At 38.9% G+C, this 25092-nt stretch overlaps 1 protein-coding gene across 1 annotated transcript in view; it reads right to left on the bottom strand.

The window, feature by feature from the left end:
- COL4A1 (collagen, type IV, alpha 1) overlaps nucleotides 1-24337 on the bottom strand; it is a 45721-nt gene extending 21384 nt beyond the window's left edge. Inside the window, exons 1-25 of the mRNA XM_009587872.1 lie at nucleotides 24250-24337; nucleotides 23597-23632; nucleotides 23395-23454; nucleotides 21186-21230; nucleotides 20910-20963; nucleotides 20391-20432; nucleotides 19405-19498; nucleotides 18707-18742; nucleotides 16966-17130; nucleotides 15098-15193; nucleotides 14069-14152; nucleotides 13251-13321; nucleotides 10373-10564; nucleotides 9337-9505; nucleotides 8897-8989; nucleotides 8694-8798; nucleotides 7087-7184; nucleotides 6642-6792; nucleotides 6191-6304; nucleotides 5607-5774; nucleotides 4961-5050; nucleotides 4212-4364; nucleotides 1238-1336; nucleotides 1057-1146; nucleotides 68-207 (exon numbers count right to left, since the gene is read on the bottom strand). Coding sequence (XP_009586167.1) covers nucleotides 68-207; nucleotides 1057-1146; nucleotides 1238-1336; nucleotides 4212-4364; nucleotides 4961-5050; nucleotides 5607-5774; nucleotides 6191-6304; nucleotides 6642-6792; nucleotides 7087-7184; nucleotides 8694-8798; nucleotides 8897-8989; nucleotides 9337-9505; nucleotides 10373-10564; nucleotides 13251-13321; nucleotides 14069-14152; nucleotides 15098-15193; nucleotides 16966-17130; nucleotides 18707-18742; nucleotides 19405-19498; nucleotides 20391-20432; nucleotides 20910-20963; nucleotides 21186-21230; nucleotides 23395-23454; nucleotides 23597-23632; nucleotides 24250-24288 — 2484 coding nt within the window. The 5' untranslated portion in view covers nucleotides 24289-24337. The remainder of the gene's footprint in view (nucleotides 1-67; nucleotides 208-1056; nucleotides 1147-1237; nucleotides 1337-4211; nucleotides 4365-4960; nucleotides 5051-5606; nucleotides 5775-6190; nucleotides 6305-6641; nucleotides 6793-7086; nucleotides 7185-8693; nucleotides 8799-8896; nucleotides 8990-9336; nucleotides 9506-10372; nucleotides 10565-13250; nucleotides 13322-14068; nucleotides 14153-15097; nucleotides 15194-16965; nucleotides 17131-18706; nucleotides 18743-19404; nucleotides 19499-20390; nucleotides 20433-20909; nucleotides 20964-21185; nucleotides 21231-23394; nucleotides 23455-23596; nucleotides 23633-24249) is intronic.
- Nucleotides 24338-25092: the final 755 nt, after the last annotated feature.

Below are 25092 nucleotides of genomic sequence, written 5' to 3'. Positions count from 1 at the left end.
CAAAGGCATCTTTTCAAATGAGGTACTTGGTAGAGACAGACAATTAAGTCCTTAGGGGCGTAAATACCTTCTCACCAGGAGACCCTGGAAAGCCAATTCCAGGAAAACCTGGTGCTCCTTTGTCTCCTTTTTCACCTTTTTGCCCAGGGAACCCTGGTGTGCCTGGTGAACCTGGTACTCCTGGCAGACCCTTTTCTCCAGGTGTTCCTAGTAAGAGAAAAGGAAAAATGGGTGTATCAGAACTACTGGTACCCTAGCAGTGTTGACAATGATTTTTCACTGTTGCTTTAGCTATTCAGAGCTAGAAAAGCAATGTAACTCACTAAAATAGCTAGTAAATTAACTTTTGAGATTCACTCTCTAAATGGGACTTTTTACGGGAAGATAAGCTCTCCTCATAAGAGAAGGTCGTAATCTTGGATTCGGAGTAAACAGAGCTCTTGCTAAGAATATTATTTGAATAAAAGTTTATGTTGATTTGAATAATTTCTAACAGGACTACAGCGACAAAGGGACTCTGCTGTAGCAAATTTTTCTGTCCCCCTTTACCATTTCAGTCTTTCACCTTTGATTTCCTAAATATGTTAGGCACAAGGCCATCCTAATGGAGACAGTTTCTGTGTTGAGATACAGGTTCTTCTCCGTTCTATTCTTTACCAATCCCCTCCCCAGACCACTACAGTTTCTAATTAACATGCAGTATACAGCAACTCACCAAACTTTTAGAAGGGGGAAAATACACAAGAAGCTTAATGCAGTTCACACACTAGCAGAGACAGAGACAGACAGACAAACAGGTGTCACTTGAAACACTGCCTGCCTGCAACAAATACACAAATCCTACATATCCAGCTAAAGGATTCGCATGTAGAAACTTCGGAAACCATCCTATTCTTTGTATATCACAATAGCATTGAGAAAGCAATGTCCCAAAAGTCTAAAGTTCAGACACTGCAAATTGTGCAACTATTTAGTAGATCCAAACCAAAAAATATTCCATACAGGTCTATATTAACTTGAGGAAAATAATAATAAGAAATTCCCAGCAATCTGTACCTGGCAAACCCATTTCACCAACTGATCCTTTTTGTCCTGGAATTCCTGGATCCCCTGGGTACCCCGGGGGACCCTGATCACCTTTTGGTCCTATGGACAGCAGAGAAATTAAGAGTCCCATTAGTTAATGTGGTTTAAAATACCGGATGAACAGTCTCTCTGTTGCTAGCTTCAGACATACCTGGATGTCCTGGAGTACCAGGTTCACCATCCTTCCCTGGAATTCCTGGTTCTCCATATTCTCCACGTAACCCTTTTTCTCCTGTTGCTCCATGGTCCCCTGGACACCAAGAAAACAAACACAGTGAGATGAGTTTTATCAAAATTTCCTGTAATGCCATATAATAATCCTTCTAGTTAATTTTTGATCACTGTTGCTTCTCTCTACTGAACAAGGAAATGGCTCAATTCAAGATTTGTACATTGTACAGTAGAGTCACACTTGAATAAAACACAACTCTCCAGTCACTAAACCAGTGCTGAGGAAAGGCTGCAAACTATTACAATTTTACAGATGTCTATGCAAATTACAAGGCAAGTTATATCTTCAAAAGAAATTGCAAACGAACATGTGTTTGAGTTAGATTAATGAGTTACTTCAGAAGTGCCAGACAATATCAGTTGTTAACAGAAATGATTGATTTGACTGTTCTGCTCTCTAAAAAGGTACATGTGAACAACCAGTTCACAACCAGAAATTTGCTGTTTCCTCAGTTCTATCTAATGTTAAAGCATGTCATCATTCCAGAAGGCTCCACCTCTTATTCTGTGGTATGTCTCTTCTCCAGTTTTAAGGTCCAAGCTTTTTGGTCATAACCCTTTCTGTTAGTGTTGCATATAGGTGCAGGACAATAGCTTACTGAAGATAGCTCACTGAATGTTTTTAAGTAAGCCAATTTTATTAAAAACACCCCAGGATGTCCAAAATCAGATGTTTTCATTAAACATCACTGACAATCTTCCACAAAAATACTGTGTCTTTTCTACACAAGTTTGTATTTTAGAAGCTTTTTAAAACATTACTGTGATATTCGTGCCTAGAGAGATGAAGGCAACTAATAGATCCGCAAAGTTATGCAGTATAACTAGGTTATTTTTCTCTGCTGGTACTAAGTATCCTTGGGTTGAAGAGGATGAGATGGGCAGAATAACAGCAGAAGTTTGCAGGCTGGTGTCTGTTTGGAACCTACCCTTCCAGGCTGTGTGAGCCAGGCCAATCTGTAGACTGTGTGTGGTCAGGAAAAGGTAGAGCATACAAGTTTGCAAGCGTGCATTATTAGTGCTGGAGAGATGAAGAAGTCAGAAACCAAAGAAATTAACCATTTGAATTTCTCAGCAAAGGCTTCTTTATATGCATATAACCAGTGTGCCTAATTTGGATTTCTGGAAACGAAATAAATCAATCAGTAAACCTACAGGCCAACAGTAGATAAGAAAGTAATGAAAAACAACCTATGTGGATTTGTTTTAAGGCTTTTCGTACCACCATATATATCAAGATCAGAAACAAATGAGAAAAATTAATCTAGATGAAATCTTTATAGGCTGGGACCCTCATCAAATACAAAAGTGCTCTCAGAAGCATCTCAGCTTAGAGGTAGATGCATTCCACACTTGTTCCTGCCCTCCCTCGCAGTCCCTGGCTGTCCAAGCTGGGAAGGGCACTGCCTATCCACATGCCTACGTTCCTCTGAGACCCAGCCAGGACACATGAGCACAGGTCTCATTCTGACAAGTAGTCAGGACATGGAGATAAGAGGTACCTAGACTGGGAAACTCTCCTGTTCCCACAGTTCAAATATAACACAGTATAGTTATTGGTGATTCACTGCCAAACTGGAAAGGAGTCTCAGGTGCTCTGTCCTGAGCACAACAGAGAATACATTGATGAAATGTACAGATGACACTAAACTGGAAAGGCTTGAAAAGAGGACAGGATTAGACTGCAGAAGGATTTTGAAGAGTTGGAGTAAAGGTTGAAAATCAACATAATGACATTCAAAAAGTGTAATACACCACGTATGTGGTAAGGAGAAGTCAAAAGCATGCATACATAATGAAAAGTGATTGCATAGGCAGCAGTCCAGAAGTAAAGGACTAAGGATTACAGCTAATCACAAACTGAGTCGGCTGTTGTTTCGAGAAAGGGATTTCATTCTAGCAGGGTCTGAGTTGAAGTACTTCATTCGTTTCAGCAAAGCACACTCTAACAAGGATGCAGCCAAATTGAGGAGAAGTCAGAAAGGGTGACAAGAATGATCATTATTTCAGAAAACATGATATACAATGAAAGGCTGGAGGATTTAGTTGAGGGAAATGGAAGACTACGTGATCTCGGTAGCTCCCTTCTAAGCCCTACACTTCTATTTTAACTAAAACAGTTATCATTTATTTAAAAACCATTATGGGATTTTTTAATAAAAAGTAAATCATAATTAAAAAAGGACAAATATTAAAAATATATAAAACATACACTATTTTTTCTTTGAAAAGAAAAACAGGAGAAAGAATGATCTTAAACAACTGAATTTTCATGTAGCAGTAAAAATAAAAATCCAAGAAAAATGCATTGTCTAAAAAAACTAATATCTCTACCATCATTAATTTCTAAATAGAAAGCTGATTGCCATTCTCCTGCATATTTCCAGATGTTTCTAAACTTACATAAGTTGATCTTTTGGTATCAGCGGCATACAGGTGTGTCTTTCCTGAAATTTCTTAGGTCACAAAGAAACATGTGCGCCAAAAAAGGCTGCCCACTTTTTCTTACAGTATTAGTTGGTCTTCATGGCCACAACAGTGTTTCCACTATATGTTTTACATGAAAGACAGCTTTTCTCTTCTGGCAAGCTCTATTTTCTACATTTAAAATTTCTTTTCTTTTAAGAGAGTCTTCTGATAAAGGAGATTAAATGGATTTTATAAGGCAAATTGAATCTTTTCCATCCAACCAAAACCCTTTCTGTCTGTGATTAATCTTTGTTTCTACAGAGTTGAAAGGTACTGGAAAAATATCTGCATTTGCTGTGTGAAATTCTTTAATCTCATTTTAAAAACTATTGTCTAAAACTAAGATACAACTGAACTCAAAGCATTGCTGCTTAACAGTATATGAGTGTAAATTACACTTATCCACAGTTAGAGACTAAAGCTACCTTTTTCTCCTTGATCTCCCTTTTGGCCTTTAAGACTGACCATGTCCATGTTGTCCATCGTTCCAGGTTTTCCTGGGAGACCGGCTTCACCTTTATCTCCTTTGACACCAGGATCACCCTGTGGTCCAACTACACCTTTGAAGCCTTGGCTACCTATAAAGGGATAGCACAGAACATTATAGTGGCATATAAAACTTTTCAAAAATATTTAGTAGACAACAACAAATGAAATTAGCTATTTATTCAAATTTTGAGCATTGAATACCGTGCTCTGGAACATCTCATTTATCTCATATGAAGTTTTTTTACACCAGGACTTCACAATAGCTCTGTCAAAAAAGTTGACATATTTTTCCCGCTTCACAGCCATTAATTTTAGACTCTCAAAACAATAGGGATAGGAGTTTGGCAGTAATACAGGGCATTATTTGAAGGATTTAATTAAGACCTTCCTGCTGGCTTTTTATAATTTCCACAGTATTTTTCTTGGAGTAATATCTATAGCATCCTCGCACCTAGCAACGTTCTTCAACAACGGATCAAAAATCCTGGCTCAGTGCCCAAATACATGACTGCTCCTAGGATATAGCTTTCTAAACGACACTATTTCTAATTTACAGGGAAGTTACTTGACATAAAACATTCCTCAGGCCAAGCATACTCCTTATATTTGGTTATTTCCAGACTTGTCTTCTGCCAGGAAAAAGGTGGATTTTACAATTTTGATTTTGTGAAAATCTCTCTCTTACCTTTTTCACCAGGCAACCCTCGATCTCCAACTGGTCCAGGAGTTCCTGGCAATCCAGGAGTTCCCATAACTCCCATTTCTCCTTTGGGTCCTGAAACCAAAGTGATAGAGTGAATAACAGAAATAAAGTGAGCAGTGTAAAGAAGTACAAGAAACGGAATTATTTACTCCCTATCATATTAGGAATTGCACTACTTAAGGAAAAATGGGACAAAGAAGATGATTAATCAAAAATAGCCTGAGAGAGAAAACAACGGTAAAAATAGTGTTATGAAAACTAGAATGCAACACAGTTTGCAATGGGTTTTCGACAGATTCTTAAAACTTCCTATTACAGTAAACAATGCTATCATTAACAAAGGCATTATTAAAACCACATTCTGTCACTGAAACTGTGCAGAATAATCCCCTTTCATTATTACAGGCTAAAGGCTAGTTCCTGCAAGCTGCTGGATTTGATCCACCAAAGGACTTATGTAGCATTTCAGTTACACGTGCACAGAGCTGCTTTACTGACGTCAGCCCGTGTGTTTTCCCAAGCTTGGGCTCTTTGATGGCTCAATTTCTAACTGAGTGAAAGGGCATGCCACCACAACTTAATAAAACAGTTGTCAAAGATGCCGGTTTCCAAGGGAAAAGATGTTTACCCGATGATCCTTTCAGTCCAACGGTCCCCTGCGGACCCGGCAGGCCGGGTAACCCCACAGACCCTGGTACTCCGGGCTGGCCCTGGCTACCTTTATCCCCTTTTGGTCCTGGCATATCTAGACCTGGGATACCAGGGAAGCCCCTTTCTCCTTTTATTCCAGGAAAACCTACGAAAAACAGAAGATACAGGATTAGTCCTTAAAGGAGCACGGGGAAGACCGTTAACAAGAATATCTGATAATGTCCACCTGTGGTTCAGAAATTACATGGCATGAAGAATGAAGACTCAAAGCCCGACAGCAGAAATAGTCCTCATTTTCTAAGTGAGGCTTTGATCCTGTATATATTACCTACCAATGTATGTATTACCTACCAATGCCCTGAAGAGACCGAACAAAACGGCAGGCGTTTTCTCAGGAGGCCTCGCCCTGCATTTTGGATCAGACAGAGGAGGCCTGCCAACATGCCCCCCCGTGCACCCTCACTGCAAAACAGTTCACGAGCAACACTTTTACCAACGCCAATATCCATTTATGCCAGAAGTCTGCTCATAAGCACCGTCATGGGCATATTTTCCTCTCACCTGGTGGTCCCTGGGGTCCCGGCTGCCCGGCGGGTCCCGGTGATCCCTGCGGGCCCAGCCCCGGCGCGCCCGGAGGGCCCTGCAATCCTTGCAGTCCTGGGAGGCCGGGGTCGCCTGTGGGGAGACAGAGACATAGACCGAGCGTCCTCCGATGTCATTTGAAATCTTGTTTGCTGAAGGTGCTAGACAAGGTGCTTTGGAAGCACTTGGCCAACAAGACTTCATTTCAGCCTCTAATACCTCCTGCCTGGGCTCGGAGGAAGGGCTGCTCTTTGCTGCTAGCATTTGCTACCGGTGGTTGGTAGGAGAAAACGAGGGGAAGGAAAAAGGGCAATACCCTGAGATATCAGTAGGATATCTCAGTGGTGAACAGACTTTTTGCTGCATCTATGGGGGAGTGACTTTAAAAAAGAAATAGAAATACAGAGCTGAATTTTTCCGGCAACGTTACCTCTGAATCCTTGCTGTCCAGGTATGCCTGGAAAGCCTTGCTCGCCACGTAAGCCAGGCAGTCCCGGACTTCCCTTTTCTCCAGGGATGCCAGCTGCGCCTGGGGGGCCTGGCAATCCCTTAGGGCCAGGGAGACCTACACCAGGTTCACCCTAGCCAAAGAAACACAATAGATTGGGAATCAACACATCAAAACCACGAACTCATTCACTGACTGTATTTAAATCACTCAAAGGCAGAGCTCTATACATGACGTCAAGGGAGAGCCATAAGCCCTTTAGCATTAATGCCAAGCATTCATCCATCTACTCTGTTCCTTTGTGTGCATAGAGGGAAACATAAGGTGAAGGACAGCTTGGCCAAATCTTTAAAAAGAGCAGGATCTTTGCACACATTCCTGTTAACATGGGCAGTCACAGACAACAGTATCAGCAGCTGACACCTACTTTTTGACCTTGTAAACCTGGTACACCTGGCAAACCATCCAGGCCAGGGGTTCCCGGAGTTCCCGGCAGACCAGGCGAGCCAGGCTGACCTTGGAAACCTATAAAACAAAACAAAACTCACATCACTACTATCTTCTGCTGTTTCTTCAAGCCTCTAACTCAACTATTCACATCCTCACAGGGACGTATTTAAAAAGGTCTGCGTAGTCTTTTATGTCAAACTTCTAGGGATGCCAGCACCCATATGTCTCAACAGAGATTCAAACACTGAGTTTCGTGCAGCATTTGGCTTCTGATGAGAAACAACCACCCAGAAGAAATAAATGCTGAGTGTCTCCTCTTAAATTAATAGCCTTGTGGGTTCATGTCATTGACAAACACCCTGTCTACAAAACTGGGTTCCCAAAGTCTTCTTCAGAAGGGGCAACTTATTGTGTGGGGCATCAGACTGAGGGATGCACAACAAAATCCATCTGTGAATCAACACCTTTTGTTCAGTATATGTTGTGTGACATGTCCTACACGTCCCGCTGTGAGTTGCACGCAGGTTTCTATGCCACAGATGGCCCATGCACTGCGCCTTGGGAATGCAGGAAGGAATACATACAACATTCTGCAAATCACTTAAAGATAACACTCACTCAACACCAGCACATGCTCAATAAATTGAGATGAAGCTCCTCTCCCAGGCAAAAGTCTCAGAGAGTGGGAAATCCAGCTTTTAGGCTAAGCCCCGGGAAAGTCATTGGGCAGAGCTGAATTCAAGGAAGGGTCCTTGAAAGAAATGTATTTGATATGTCATTCCTTTCTTGCTGGCATCAAAGAGCATATAGCAATCCTCTTCCAGATGCAACGGGCCTCTTCTGTTCAGGTTCATCCCACACCAGTCTTGGAGGAACTAGAGGTGGTCACAGGTAAAGATTTGCCCTTTGTCCTTCTTAAGTCTTTATGACCCTCCCAGTTCATTGGTGTGTGGAATCATAATAAATGAAATAATAATGAAGACACACAAGAATTTTGGGGATTGAGGTGGCTGTTGAAAGTTCAGTCATCCAGTTCTAAATGAGTAGCAGCACTATGAAATACCTCTCCCAAAAATCCAAAACTAGAATATGAACATTTAGACTCCCTCTAAGCTCTGTGCATACCCTGACAATAGCCATGCAGGGAAGACTAAACTTATGCTAAGTAAGCTGGTATTCTAACCAAACCACTCTCAGGCACCTGGGACACAGCAGACCTGCTAGCTCTGGCCCAAAAATGTTATGCGTATGTCAGCATGGGTTTTTGACCAACCACGCACAGTGCTTCACCTCTCAGAACGGTAATCTCATCTCCCAGCAACCTCAGCTGCTGCAGTGTAAGATGTTGTACTATATCACTTTCTATTCTGGCAGTAGCTTTGACACTGTCTGTATCTGCACCACATCACTGCACAAAGCAAGTGTGCATTGAAAGTACGCTTATTGTGGTGCTTGTGGACTTTTGCAAGGGAGGTTCTTCAGCTGCACCTCCCAAATCTCATGCAGCTATGGCTGGATGATAGCGCAGGCCTCCATCCACACGCCAGTTACACCACCTCTGTTAGATGGATAACTTTATCTTACCTTTGGGTCCTGGAGGTCCAGGGAACCCTATACCTGGCTGCCCAACAGCACCTTTTTCTCCTGGTAGGCCAGGCCTACCTGGAAGCCCAGGATTCCCTTTGTCACCTTTGCAAGTGAAAACAAGACAAATGTTAATACAAAGGCTAGCTTCTGGGGATCAGCGCCATTACGATCATCAGATAAAGATCAACAGGCTACTGTACCTTGGGGTCCAGGGAAACCAGGTGGCCCAGGAAGGCCATCTGCTCCAGGAGGTCCAGGGAGTGGTACAGTTCGTCCTGCTTCGCCCTTTGTTCCTGTGAATGTATAGATGTATTAAGTACAAGAAACAAGAGAGTTTCACCTAGCCAGCAATATTAGTCCATCCATACCATTACAACTGAGTTGTTATGAATTTTTCTTGTAGAAGATTCATAGAAGACTAGGATGAACCTAAACTATCCCCTTTGGCCTAACAAACTCTTCAAGAAAACTGCCCTCAAAGATTTGCAATTATACTGCTGAAACCACACACGGATTTAAAGTAGAAAGTCTTTTTATTTCAATCTTAAATTCCGGTGATCCTCTAAGTTGTACCACTTAAAGGGCACAATATTTTTTTTTCTTTTTGTTTTTTTTTTTTTAAAGCATGCTGTAGCATTACCTGGAAGGCCTGGTAAACCTGGGGTTCCAGCAAAGCCTCTGTCTCCTTTGTCACCGGGCAACCCTGCAACGCCTATCCCAGGAGGGCCAGGAAAACCTCTTTCACCACGTACTCCAGGGAATCCAGGTTGGCCAGGGGGACCACGTTCTCCTTTCAAGCCAGCTGTACCCTAATTTTTGAAAAGTGTAAGTGTACTTCTTGCCTGATTGGCAAGACAGAACATGTCATCCTCTCTCTCTGAATACTTTGTAACTTAGATTTAGCACAGGTATCTGTAATGCTGAAGAAAGTGGATTTTTTAGCACTGAGTTCAATGGAAGTAGAACTGGGTTCCACATGGAATAGCACATGGAAATCACACCTAGTGTGCGATGCAGCTAACGACCATATAGGTTATGTTCCCAGTGGTGGATGTGGGAGCAGATGTGAGCTGCACATTCAGCTCCACATCCATATCAGCTGAGCTCTCTATCAGTGCAATACTTTGCAGCATTAGTTTCCACACGAAGAGAAGTATGCTAGAACAGAGTTGAATCTTGTCTTAACAATCTCTACTTGGATAACTGCATTCCTTCAATCATCTCCAGATACCAGCTAAATCATCCACACTAGTTCTCACTATAAAGCTGTGAGAAAGTGAGAAAGAAACAAAACTACTGTCCATGCCCACAACTTTGTGGGGGAAGTAACCTTGCTTGATAGTCCTGAAAGTAACCAGCCATACTGAATACATCTGAGTCAGATCCCTTATTTGCATGACATGTAAAAAGAAAGGGTTAAAATCTAACTCCGAAATAGTCTGTTGTTGAAGGACTGTCTTCCTCACTAGTTCCAGGGAAACCGGAGTCTTCCTCTGAGGAAGAATGAACTACTCAAGTTAAGGACAAGATGTGGAACAATGAATGAGGTCAATAAACATAAAGCATGTATAGGGCATAAAAGCATGTGAATTCTGATCTGAAAGACAGAATGTATAGGACAGTATGTAAACATAAACAAACACACAGTGGGACAATACGTAAACAAACACACATACCGCTGCTCCTTTCGGACCCTGGGGACCTGGCAATCCGTCTTTTCCTGGTCTTCCTTCTCTGCCAGGAGTACCTGGTTGTCCTGGGAAACCAGGATCTCCCTTTTCACCTTTCAGAATAGAATCATAAGAAAAATCTCCTGGTTCTCCTTTTGCCCCAGGGCTGCCCATAAGTCCTGGAGTGCCGGGGGGGCCCTGAAATTTCATAAATTCAGATGTCATCAGTTGCCCTACCAAACCTTCAACTGATACAAAAGAAAACAAATCTTCAGAAATTAAAGAGTAGACCCAAATCAAGTAAACCATTAAGTTTTTGACTGAGGATGTCAAATGAGAATATTTTCCAGGACACAGCAGTTTGAATAAAGAATTAATGCAAATCTTCTTGTCTTGACCATTTTGCCATTTATCATATCACAGGTGTATCATTTTAGATGGTGCATATAAACTTACACCACTTACACAAGAACTGCAGGCCATGACACCAAAAAACTACTCTGAATTTTCAATAGACTACCCACTGGATTTCAGTTATCCATATTTATACAATATCAGCATCAAGGTAAACAAGGCTTTTTAAAAAGGCATTTTCAGAGTTAAAGTGTCTGCCCCAACCTTTAAATGCTGAATTCTGTAACACTGTGGAACCTATTTCCCTGATGCAAATGCAACAAAACTATCTCTACATTTCCATGATAATTTACAATACCAGCAGAAGTAGTACTAATACAGGAAAATAACACACTTCCAGTATGCAAAGATAAACTCAGCCAAACTTACACATTTAAATTGCTTATACAAGCCCCACCCATGATATTCTTTCTTTCAAAACCTTTTAAATCAACTATAATATTCATCAAATATATAGATTGTCTACGAAATTAAATGAATTGTCTTACACAAAACTCAAACGTTATTTGCACAAGAGCTAAGGCTAACTGAAGGCTGAAAGCTTCTCCCTGGGTAGTTTATTTATGACATTTAGCTGACACAAATACACGTTTCCCTTCATTACTAACATTCATTGATTCTGTACAATTAACACTCACAGTCAGCTGGTACTATCAGAATACTACGCACATGCTCAGAAGAGAGTTTTGTAAGCTCTCCTGGGAAGAAATTATCTACCTAATAACATATCTATAGAATTTCCAAAATACACATTTTCTAGGACTTATATGAGCTTTTCTCATAGGAACAGTCTCTCTAATTTCAAGTGAATCAGAGCTACTCACTAGGGTACTAAAGCACAAACTTCATGGGCAATGTCCACTGCTTATGGCTGATGTGTGCCCTCCACTTAAACCTGAACGAGAACACGGTCAAAGGTAATCTTTCCATTAGCTTTGGTGGGTCCTCGATCAGACTTTGATGCTCTTGCATGGCTCTAAACAACGTGAGCTTGCGAGGCTGGCCTCCGCGTAGTTTTTCCAAGCTAAACTACATGCTGGATCACCACCTGGCTGAACTTTGTGGAGTAAAACAAGCTTAAAAGCATTCAGAACAGCAGCCAGTCCTTGTCTGATAAAAGACATGAACAGAACTTAAAAGGCAATAAAAGGAAAATATAAAGGTATGGCAAAAACGTGTGCTGAGAACAAATGCAAGACACAAAAAAAGCTTAAACACATTAGGATTTCTTTTATTTTTCTCCACTGTTTCTTTCATGGATCCCATTGATATTATAGTATTACTCAGCGACTGAATTTACTATCTTATTTATTGTGGTGGAAATAGAGAATGGACTCCATCCTAGCTAACTTTCATTGGCTGAATTCAGGCATCTAGGCTTTATTTATACTCAAGGGAGAGAAATAGATGCCTTGAGTAAGGAATTCACAGAGGTGGGTTGGTTTAAGTTCTGAAGGTGCCTCTCTCCCACCGCTGGTGATAGAGGGAGCTTGCATAACTCCAGTGTGTGTTAAAGCTAGTGCACACGAATGTCACTGGGAAGTTATGTTGCCAAAAGGGATCAGCTGGAAGGAGAAAACAGCTTTGGGAAAAAAAGCCTGTGAAGACTCTGACAAACTCAGTCTACTTACATTAGGAGTGGTGTCAAAATCCATGATATACTACAGGAACATGTATGCAAAGGTAGGTCTTGACAGCATAACATAGTGTACATAGGGACACTCAAGTGAACTCTGACAAGATCAAATGTAGTTGTGCTAGTACAGTGCTCGTCTAGGAGTAATTTGTGTTACATTTTAGACAAGTGCTATGCTTATGGCTGTTCTGTTTCTAATATCTGGCCTTAGTCACAGAGTCGTGTTGCGCTGCATCAACATAATTTACAAGTGATCGTATTATCAGGATACTATCCACTTTCACAGCCTTCCTTTATTTCTTCAAAACTACTTAGCTTTCCTGCTAACTAATTATGTTTTATGGAATATACTGCACACACTTCCCAAAATTCAGACAAACCGCTAAAGTATATTGCATGCTAATATTAGATTGCTTACACTACACTAGATGGCACTGTCTCTCTCTCAATATATATGTACACAACAGCAAAGAGTTATTGGAACGATTCATGAGAAGGTCAGGGCAGACCTGCATCTGTTTCCTGCGAAATCCTACTTTTTACCCGACTCCACTGCTTAGCTTGCTCAGCCAGAGGGTCATGTGTCCTGCTGAGTTCATATAGTGGGCAAACCCAGAAATATAACCCATTTCTGACTCTCATAGCTCTTTTTGACTCTCATGGCTCAACCACATTGCTTCCTAGTTTATTTTGCTAGGCATAGTTCCTTAATTTTATCATATCACTGTGCTAGTCTGTTTTTAAACAGAACTATTACACAACCACACTGATGATCATGTGTTTTTTGATCACATGCCTCATAGGACACACAGCATTTGGCAAGGCATTACTTACAGGTACCCCTGGAAGGCCATCAAGTCCAGGTAAACCTCTGTCACCCTTGAAACCTGATTGTCCTGGAAAACCTTATCAGAGAGACAAAAATACAATTCTATTTATTACATGCTTTTACAAATAGCTCATGTGAATTATGTGAATTCTTTGTGATCCTTCTCAAAGTGTCTCATTCCATCTCCAGTTATATCAACATAATGCTGCTAAAGTCAGTGAAGTCGTCTGGATTCACGTGCTCATGTGCTATATGTGTCTGCATTCATTAACGCAGAAGTTAATGATTCATTTGACCTAGGAATGAATTCACATTACTATTTAGACCTATCATGTAACCACTGCAGTCTTGAAACTACCTAAACCGTATTCATTTTTCTTAACAGCCACTAGAACAAACATTAGGTATAATATCACTGTTTGCATGTGGCACTTCTCTCATATGGTAACAGAAAAAGAATTATTTTTTTTGGCCACAGAATTTAATGCTAGGATTAGGAACATAAGTATGGGCCACTGCCAAGCCTGGGCACATAGGGCAAATGCTTCCCACATTATTTTTCACTTTCACAATCTTCTGTGAAAATATTTGGGCCACAGTTTGCAAGGACCCTCCACTGTGGCCAATTTCTGCTTCCTTGGTAATTCTTGTTGATTGCATCGGAAATTTGGAATCAGGCCAAAAATAGGAATATTCCATCCTCCTTTAATTAGTTTCACAAACAATTTGATTAGTGGGACAAAATAATTAATTTTATCATATATGCTGCATTTTTAGATTTTAGCCTACGTAGTTAATTCTCAGGGAGTTAATGAGTTTTTACCTGCTGGACCTGGTGGCCCTTGTGGTCCTGGAAGTCCAGGAGGTCCTACTGTATCACATAAGGCACAGGATTCACCTTTGTCACCTGAAAAAAAACACCAACAAAACTAAGGAATAACAATGAAAGGATTTAAGACAACTGCAAGCAGATGGATCCAGGGGCAAATGTCAATTTAATACACTTCATGTTGAAAGAATAAAAATAAATGTGCTACTTCTAATTACATGCTTCAAAGAGAATTTATCAGCAAACTGATATTCAAAATTCTTTAAAATTTTTAAAGGAATGGCATGAAAATCAACTTAATTCTTATCCTAGGGATAATATTTAACAGATTAAAAGGGACCAGGCTGAAGAGGACCAAAAGGAAGAAAAGAAATATACACTAGGTAAAGAAGAAATAAAAAGATTAAAGCAGAAAAAGGAGAACCAATATAGTCACTGCAATTTTGCAGTTTTAGAAAAGCAGTGAGCACAATGAGATTAGGAAGGATCAACCATCGTGTAAATGAGTGCAGCCCATTTTTTTCATATGTCCATTTAGTCAATGCTCCTAAAACACATGGTTGACAGTCCTATTTATAGGTATTAAAATTTTAGCTTCAATTATACTCATGGCAATGATTCATAAACCGTTTCCATTCCCAACTCATCTGCCCCTCTCTAATTCTTCATCTCAGAATTCACATCTTAAATTGCCATGAACAGTTCAATTTACACTTAATGGGGCTATATTCAACCCTTTCTTTCTTCCCAGCTCCTCTTTCAGCCCTGCACCGTCCTTTATCACTTTCCAGCAATTTGTAGGCTAAGTGAAATGTAAGTGAAGTTTGTGTCACACAACTCAATACACAATATCCTTCTTTTACTCACCAGAGACTCAAGAAACATCTTCCATGTCCATGAACTATTTGTTTAACTAACTTTAAGTACACTTTCTCTAGATCCAGCCTAACTTTCTCAGCCTTTTTACATACCCAAGCTCCAGAGTACAAAGCATTAGAAAGCAATCACTTTAAATAATATTACCTTTCTCTCCCATCTCTCCTGGAAATCCAGCTCTTCCTGGAGGTCCAGGACTACCTGGTGCACCAGGTTCTCCCTGCTGGCATTGATCAATTCCATCTGCAATGGAAATGCAATAAAGAGAGTTGTTTGACAAGTGCAAGTTTCCTTATAGGGCTGCATTTATGAATGTCCCAGCTGAATGTATCTATGAATAGTGATAAGTCAGGATAGCATTTTATTTTTCTGTATGTTTTACTTTGAAAAATTTAACTGGGATTCTGTATTCTGATTCCATATATACTGCCCAAGAATTACAGAGAAAAGACAGGCTCTGCCATAATAAGGTTACAAACAACTTTGACATAGAATCTATTTTTATTGTAAGTTTTGGCTAAGAAAAGTGCTGTGGGTGAAAAATTGCTAGTTTGACCCTGAAGAGAATGGAGAATATTGACATTCTGAAGAAATTCATTAAGTAGAGTTTTTTGTACCCTGACTTCTGTTTTCAATGTTTTAGGAAACTTTCTAGGTCAAGAGCAGCTTGTTAACATCTATTTAACTTCTTCACACTGATCAAGATTCCTGAGAACGAGAAACTTCATATGTTAGGAACTGAAATAGGTAACAAATGAAAATATTTAGCAGGCTTGATATGAGAATACAAATTGTGCTTGTTCTGTTTGATGATAAGGCACAGGTTCTGACCCAATACAATATGACATCAATTTGGCCAAAGCCAGTAGTCAAAACGTTAATGTGAAGTTTGGCAAAAAACAGTTAAATGAAAACAAATTGTTTCCAATTATGCACTTGAAGAAAGCTAAAGAAGTGTCTGGGGAAAGAGCAGAATTAAGCAGTGACGGAAATATGTATGAAAAACATGAATTGCTCTTATTTTTAGGGCAAGGTAAGATTTAGATATTTAGTTCCGTATTCTAGGTGCTGGATTTTGTACTGCTTCGTTGGCAAATATAGCAACAACTAGGCATCTTCAGTTGTTTTTGAACCAAGTATTTTGGTTTAGGAATTCAATAGAGAATAATGTTCCTTTCAATAGACTACCTAAACTAATAGTGATATCATTCTTTATGTTGAAATGACAATTTAACTCACAATATCAGTATCACCTATAGCAAAAGTTTTCTTTCAATAAGAGTTAAAACAGTTGTAAGGAGCTATTAAGCATGAACCATTTTAATATGTACTTTTTTCATTGCTCCATTGCAGAGCAAAACCAAAACATTTTTCTCTTTAAAAAGCTTTATCAGAATCTAATTATTCATAGCTGTATAATTTTATCATTACTACTATTATTATTATGTATTTGTCACATCATTACTAGCTTTTCATTTACCTCTATAAAGCAAGTGTTGACCCCATTCTCCTGTAAGATAATTTCATTTTACAATAAAAACTTCTAGCAGACTAGTATCTTGGCCAGCAGTTCTTACATCTGTTACATAGATTGGTACTGCAGACTTGTAAATTGTGACACTGAACAGCTGTCTTTCATGCCAATAGTATTAGTATCACTATTTTTTTCATTGAAAATCTATAAATATCTCTAAATTGGCACATTAGGACACAGAGGAAATCCAATATTAAATATTAAGGTCAATTATTTGGTTATATTGTAACAGTCCACAATGTACTTTTGAAGAAATTTTAAAAAGATTTAGCAAAGAATCCTTGTCCCAGTAAGGAAACAAGTGGCTCACTGCATCATGGAACAGCTTTTACTTGGTCCATTAACAACTCAGAAATGTTTCTTCCACGATGTAGATGCATTCTGATTATAGCTTTTATAATCTTGTCTCCTTATCCTTTTTTATGTGCGTGCAATGTGCATTGAATCTTCATTGTGAAAAGCAAGCGAGTGCTTTACCTACCTGTTTTGCCTGGAGGACCTGGTGGGCCAGGCAACCCCGGGGGACCTGGGAAACCATCTCTTCCAGGGGGTCCGGGTAAAGGGAATCCTGGAGAACCCTTTTCACCTTTTTCACCTCTCTCTCCAGGGACACCAGGTGATCCTACCCTGTCTGGAAGCGGTCGACCTTTGGACAGAATAAAACATACATTAAAAAAAGTTACAAGTAGAAAGACAGTAACATTATCAACACATTAGTTTCCATTAGGTTTCAGAGAGAAACAGAAAAACATCAGTGCAAAATAAAAAGGGACTGTATTTTTACTATTGCTGATTTATACAAAATTGAGGTTACATACACACTACAGCTCAGAATAACTCCCTTTGGTTAGGTCCCTAGACAAACACTCTTATTCTGTACTAACTGTCTTCCTGAGATTTATTTAATCAACTTTTGCAGGGTAGGAAAAAGTGGCGACACAGGAGTTAATTTAGCTATCACACTTAGAAACTACTACACTCTTCCTTATCTCTTAATAAACCAAATCTTAAACACACCTAGAAAGGGACAGCTTCTCTAAGAACTTTAGTAAATAAGTATTCAACAAAGCTAGCAGATTTCAGGAACGCTAAAATCAAAACTGTTTGTAGGAATAATAAGCAAACAGCACCCAATAAAGAGAAGCAGTTAAACAGCTAGAAAAAACTTCTTAAGATCTCCTTTTAGCTCTTTGTACAGTCACACAGGTCTTCATACTTTAATGAGTTATTTCAGTTCACAACTAATCACCAGACTTGATCACTAAACCATTTTGAGCCTTCTGCAACGTTGCAGGAAGATATGAAAGTCACACAAATCTCAATTTCTGTAGGGTAATGACAGACTAAGAGCTACTATTTTTCTTGTCTTGTCACACAGAATTCTTTAGGGACTATTATAGCCTGCGGTATATAGTATCTCCTCCCTAAACTGTGAAAAATTTCCTGGAAACTATCTGACCTTGGCTCACATTAATTTCCTATTTAGCTCACTGTCAAGATAGAAAATGCGAGCAAAGGAGGTAATAGTAGTATCACTGCAGGATGTGCTAGAGGCAGGTTTCCACAGATGATTTGCTTAATTTTTAAAAAGCAAATATCGTGGTTTAGTTCAAACACATGTACATGTACATATATACCTAACAGCAGTGTTGTCATGGATGTGAAGATGTTAAGACTATGAAAAAGGCAACATTTGCAGGCAAAAGAAATAACTTTTATTAGATCAAGTGACTTATTCAAAAAAAGCAGGAAGCCTTCCAGAATGACTTTGATCTAATAGATGTTATTATTTCTCCCTACAAACCTTGTTTTATTATATTTATGCAAACAGGTATAGAGCTGAAGCGAAAGCAAAACAAATTATCTACATAGGTACATATGCACATATGCACGCACACGTTCACATTTAACAGCTCTTCTTGCCCAATGGAGCCATACTCTCTGGGCTATCTCTGACGACCTGTGCACACTACTTCTTCAATTTAAGAGAAAGTTATCAGGGCTCCAAACAAAGAGCAAGGCTGGATCACATCAGAGACACGAGAAAAGCAATCTACAGGAGGGGTCTAAGGGGATGATTAGCCCCCCTGAGAGGCCTCTGCCTGCGTGTTCTGTAAGTCAGGCAGTAACCAGCAGCAGCTGAGGAGAACATCTCTCAGGACTCTTCACCCAAGAACAACATAGGAAAAATGTGAACAAAATCAGTAGCCAAAAACTCATACCTGGAGGTCCTGGGATTCCTTGTATACCAGGGAAACCTTTAGAAAGAGAGGTTTTCAATTAGGCAGTGAAGTCAGCAATGCCAACATCAGTGAACTTTTAGCACATATTATTTAAGTACACATCACAAGTTAGTATGCCTTGAATCAAAGGTTAAGGTAAATAATCTTTAGATATCTGCAAACAATACATTTTTGGAAAAGGCCCTGCTGTGTGCCATCTTCTCCACTGATCTTTCTTCAATAGGGTAAGGTCTGTAATGGGGAAAATGGGAAAGGGAATGCTTGATTCTCCCTGTTTACTGAAGAATTTTGTAAATTATGCAAGCCAATTTTAAGATTAAAATTTAGCTACTGACTTTTTTAAAGGCATCTCAAGATTCTCTGCATTATTATCCTCTTTACGCTTGTGTTGATTTCCATCTTTCTTAAATAATCTCACTGGATTATTTAACTGCCATAAAAACAGACCCCAGTTTATCCTTTCCCAATCTACAACTGAAAGGCAGTCTTACTTATGATGAGAAGAAGTATCCTACAAACTACAACAAAATGTAATAACCTGACAGCAATTAAATAAATTACTGGAACATTTCACCGTCATATAGAGCTCCTGAGCTTACAGACAGTGCAATTTTAATTTCCTTTAATAAGAAAACTGAAAGCATAACTCAATCAAAAAGACAAGACAAAATACATACCTTTTTCACCTTTTTGACCTTTCAGACCAGGCAAACCTGAAACTCCAGGATCTCCTTTTTCACCAAAGGTATCTACTGGTCCAGGATCTATAACCTGAATCACAGGACAAAGACTAGGACATTAGAAACATACAACTGTGCACTCATTTGTATCTCCCCCATCCTGACCTGACCTGATGGTACAAAGGCCATTTTGTTTTGTGAAAACAATTTTGAGCAGTTTTGGTTATACTTGCAATTTCAGCGATACATAACAACTGCTGTGAGAGGGTTGTAGCTGCTGAGGAATTACCAGAGAAAATAAATGTTTCCTTTCTACCAAAATTCCTTCGTATCAGTAGTAGGATTAAGTGGAGAGCTTTATAGCACCTTTTTGAACAAGAATGATGCCCAGAAACCTCAGCACGGTCTAAGCACTGACCCATTAGGTTTGTATTACCTTTAATTTTAAAATACTCTGTTCTGGCAATTTCTGCTAACATTGATCTGAGCTTGACATATAGGTCACTAACATTTGCAGTAAAATATTCAGGAAGTATGCACCATTTTTCAGATCAAATTAGCAGATGTTGGGAATTTTCCCCCATGTTGGGGAAGCAGCACCATCAATGATCTATTTGTTGCTGACTAATCCCATTTTTTATTTGAAGTGTTAAAAAAAATCATAGACTGCAAGCCTGACAGACTTATGCTTCTGAACTCTCTTTTGGATACTTAGTATTGATTAACAATGCCTACCATTTTCATAGTCCAAAACATTTGAAATTCATATTCTTTGAGAGCTCCTTTCCCAAATTTCAAACCTACTTAAAAGATCTGTATCCAACTTTTGTTTCCATTAAGAAAAAATGAGGACGTGACTGATTAGAATGAGATCAGAACATGCATAGCCTCTCTTTTTTCCCTCATTGCTTGAACACTTTAACTTTCACAAAATTTATATTTTCATTTAAGTTTAAAATAAAACAAGAATTTATTTTACTTACTCTTCCTGGAGGTCCTGGAAAACCTTGTTCACCTTTGTCACCCTAAATCAAAATACAATTTACATTTTAAATCCAGCTCAGATTTTTCTTCCCCACAAAACAGGATTTCCTTAGCAAATGAACACTTTGATACAGATTCATACAACTTCCAAATGATAAGTACCTGGACCATTATAATAAGCAGTAAGTAGTTAGTTTGCGGGCCTGTACTGCTTTACACTATGTAAAGAGAAACTGGGATTTTTAGGAAAGTACATTTGAACATAGGCTGGCTGGGCAAAGAGCTTGTGAAAATAAAGCATGCATTAATCAATTCATATAAGAAATCTAAACCAGGGATACCTAAGCTATCTTAATTTTGACTTTTCCTAATCTCTGAGTGATGACTTTACAACTTAGTAACATTCATTTAATATTGCTTTATGTACATTTATGTTTTAACGTACATCTATGAACACGCCATACAAGCTTTTAACTCCTCATCCTGTGTGATGGGAAGCAAAGGCTGCTACTACGCACCTTCGTACCAGGTTCCCCGGGTCGTCCTGGAATCCCAAACCCACCAGGCAAACCCTGCGTGTAGAAGACAGCAAAACCAGAAAAGACAAATATAGCTGCATCTTAGCTCTGGCAGCATCAGAGTTTTAAATTTTCAAACCAGTCACTAATTCACCAAAAGCAACAACTTTAAGTAAACAATTCAGAAGGCTAGAAAATTTCAAGCATTTATAATACACAGACAGTTCTTTCTTTTGAATGTAAGAAACAGTACTGGAAATTCAGTAAAATACATACGGGATCTCCTTTTGGTCCCGGTTCACCATCTTTTCCAGGCTTTCCCTGTAAAACATGAAGTTCCATTTTGCTTAAACAGACGGCCGCATACATGCAATTTCTAGATACGATGGGTGAAACACTAGAACAAAACAATCACTATAGTAATGCATTAACCGAAGTGTGCTAACACAGCTAACAGCACAGAGGGTACAAAGCAGGCAAATTGTGACTGCCTACTGCTTGTGTTACTCAACATCCTAAAAGCTGCAGAATTAAACAAAATCCTGCAAATCTGTTCCCAGATCCAGGAATAACATACGGATTTCCCAGTCAAGAAGGCTTCAAGACAAAATATATCAACAGCACAGGAAACTGGAACCAGACCCAGAAACTTCTCCCTTCATAGCAATCCCTTTCTATATATACACTCTCCAGCCTCACAAAACCTTTATTCATAGACATTTGGTGGCTCAGTTTCAGCAGAAGGCTTGGAGAGTGGGCCCGTATCAGATCGCGTGGTAATCTAGTGGTAAAAACACTTCCCCTAAATTGAAAGTTATAATTTCAAATCATAAGGCAGATGATAACCTAGAATCCAAGACTCCCTCCTCCAGAGCAAAATGATTCACTATTAGACCACTGTGTTAGCCTACAGAAGGGATTAGATTCCCTTGAGGTAATCAACAGGTACGTGATAAATGACCTAGATGGACTAACCTACTTTTCAGCATTCCCTTCCTCTTCCTATGGACTAAGAAGGGACTGGCACCTCGGCTTGTAGCCTAATCTGCTGGAGGCTGGCTTTTAGTTGGTGCCACAGTGCTTAGACTGTATGCGTATCATAAGCAACATGAATATGTCCCATGAACCCAAGAAAATGTATATACTTAATACACAAAGTAACAGTGCATGCAATTCAGTCTGAAGAATAATCCCACCAGTTTTAGGTCAAAAATGCCATCTAAATCAATGCAATTAAAGGATAAAAATGATACAACCAACGTGAACCACTGAAGTGTGCAGCTATGGTATCTTATAAAGAAGGGTTATGAGTAATTTTTAATGATTCGTAAAAATACGACCTGTAAAGTCAGGAGAGTCTTCAAATGTGCACTGTGATTGGAATTAATCATACGATTTCATTCCATGAAACTAGAATATCAGATCTTAACATCTATTAATCTTTCAAGCCTTATCTTAATTTCAGAAGTAGCTATGATTTCCTTGAACAGCAATAATTATATATAAAATATCTTAGAAACTTTGTTCAGGGAACTCTGCAGAAATGGAAAGCTATATTTTTTAACAGTTCAAAGATGCTCTGGTTTCCTCAACAAGTTCTAGGCCAACATTTCTCCATCCTTCCAGCTTTCAAGCACCCATTTACTGTAAGAGTGAAAATACATACATGATAGCAAGGATAATCCCATCACACATCTTTACTGAAAGGGTGACAGAACATTTGACCTTGAAGTATCTTAGAGAGGGAGATTTTCTCTTTTTCAGACTGAAGTACAATTCAATGCCTATAGATGTGCTGCATCTTTTTCTAACAGTTTATGAAAACCCACAATTTGAGAAACAATGCTTTAGATCGTTTTCATGCAGAAAAAGTATGGTTTTGCTTCCAGCTTCCAGAAAGATAAAGCATGATTCGTGCAGAAGTTGTATGGATGAGACTATGATATAGGTCAGACTAGGCAAATGGAACAGACCTTACGGCCTCAAGCTCTACAGTCAGGCTAGAAACCAGCAAGCAAACATATCTCAGTCATCTAAATTTTTTCCTCCATTCCTCTTCTTTGTAAGAAATGGTACCTTTAGGCTAAGCAGGCTTATTTTGTAGATTGCACATAAGAGTATTGGAAATAACCTCAACATGCTCCATTTAGCTAAAGTCATTCCTACAGAGTAATTTGTTTTGCTTTGCTTTTCCTTCTGTTCTGGAATGACTTAATCTTGCTTCAGTTGGGATCAGTGGGAGTCTTGCCTTTGCCTTCAGCACTGCAAGCTACTGTTAGGTGTCTTTAGTTATCTGAAAGCATGTTACATACTAATAGTACTATATGTTATTACTACCTTGACTTGTACACCTGTCCTACAGCAAAACTTGCGTGTTTGAAATATACCAAATTTACTGTTTCACTAATGGTAACTAAGTTTAATTAGCTTATGGAAACAATGCAACGACTGTAATTATGGTATTGATAAAGTTGAGCATACTTACACGTGGACCAGGCTTTCCAGGTTCACCCTTTTCTCCTTTGAAACCTGAACCTGGCAATCCCTGGAAAATAAGTACACACAAGATTAATAATAATGCCAAATTCTAAAGTAAATTTGTTTTTATCAAATAGCTATATTCAGGGCCATTATCATATTCTTCACAATTTTTATAGTAATTAAAAAAAATTCTACACAATACTCACTGGGGCTCCCTGTTCACCCTTTTCACCTGGATCACCCTAATGAAATTATTAAAAAAATGTAGATTAGTAAGCAAAATCTTAACCATTATTCACTTAGGTTGTAAATCATTTAATTCTTCATGTCAGAAAAAGCACATTTAAGCCTGTTGTCCACTTCAAGAACTACGCCTAATAGTGTGATGTGCAAGAAGTTAGACAACACAAAATGTGAATCCATTAAGCTAGTTTATTATACTAGCATATATTGCTTAGACTGCCTAATTCACTAATTGAAAAATTAATTAGCACTCAGATTCCATGAATGTGCTTCTGTATATGAGAAGTCCAGTATAAGCTACTTAATTCAAATTTTTAGAATATTTGGTGTTTACAGGACTATGCTTATCAATCTTCCTTCCTCAGAAAGTCCTCTGCTGTATGCATTACTTATTTATGTAATTATTTATGCATTTATCATTTTATCATACATTTTTCAGAGAAACTTCTAGAAAGACAATCAAAATTCATTCATGACGTAAAACAGGGAGAAATTTTTGGAGAATTGGCTGTAGGTGACTTAATATTTTCTTTTTCCTGTTTTACTTTTGTTTGCTAATTCCTATTGATCATGTTTTAACGAACAGTACAACAAGATTAATCATTTAAGGTCTCACCTTTTCTCCCCTTATGATTTCACTCCCTTTTTCTTTCATATGTGGTGCCGGTCCTGGTGGGCCTGGGGGGCCCCTTACCCCTTGTTCTCCCTGTCAAGACCAAATCCAGGACAGTCCATTGAAAACAGCACTGACACTGAGAACAAACATTACTAAGACCAATAACATTAAAGAGAACTACCACTCACTTCTAAAAATATAGCTAAATGGGTTTTTTTAAATTATTATTCCAGCAAAATCAGTCAGAGAAAGGATTACATACACAGTTATAGGAGACAGAACTGTATAATGGGTGACAGACAGAGACTGCCCTGAAGAAAGATCTCTGAATCTCCTTTTAGGGTGAAGACTGATTAATACTGAATATCAGGAACATATCCAATTAATTATTAAAATAGTATAAAAGCTTTTTAGTGTCCCCTTTAGGAGGAAGGAGATTAGAAGGGAAGAGGTCAGGTGCAGAAAGTTGATGCGTGAAGGAAAATGTTAGTCAAAGCTTATAGTGTTCCATCATCTTTATAACTGTCTGTAAAGGCCAACTTCAAGATGTTAACTGTGGATCATACTTTTTTAGTATGTACGTGTCAGGGGTCAGAACCTCATGTCCTTATACAATGCAAAAGCACTATCTTTTACAGTAAAACACCTCCAAAAAGGCTTGATACGCTTCTGTCAAGCAGCAACACATAGCAATACCATTTATTTTTTGCTAAAGACAAACCTGAGGAGTCCAGGAAATCTCCACGTATTTCTATAGCCAACATTTTTCAAGAAATTTTATGATAACAAGTTAATCTCAACAATGTGTCATGTAGCAAAAAATTCTAACCATTAGGAATCATG

Source organism: Fulmarus glacialis, unplaced genomic scaffold (genome assembly GCF_000690835.1).
Source record: "Fulmarus glacialis isolate BGI_N327 unplaced genomic scaffold, ASM69083v1 scaffold13101, whole genome shotgun sequence".
NCBI lineage: Eukaryota > Metazoa > Chordata > Aves > Procellariiformes > Procellariidae > Fulmarus > Fulmarus glacialis.
The sequence above is the reverse complement of the archived record's forward strand: the minus strand, read 5'-3'. Positions and strand labels throughout refer to the sequence as shown.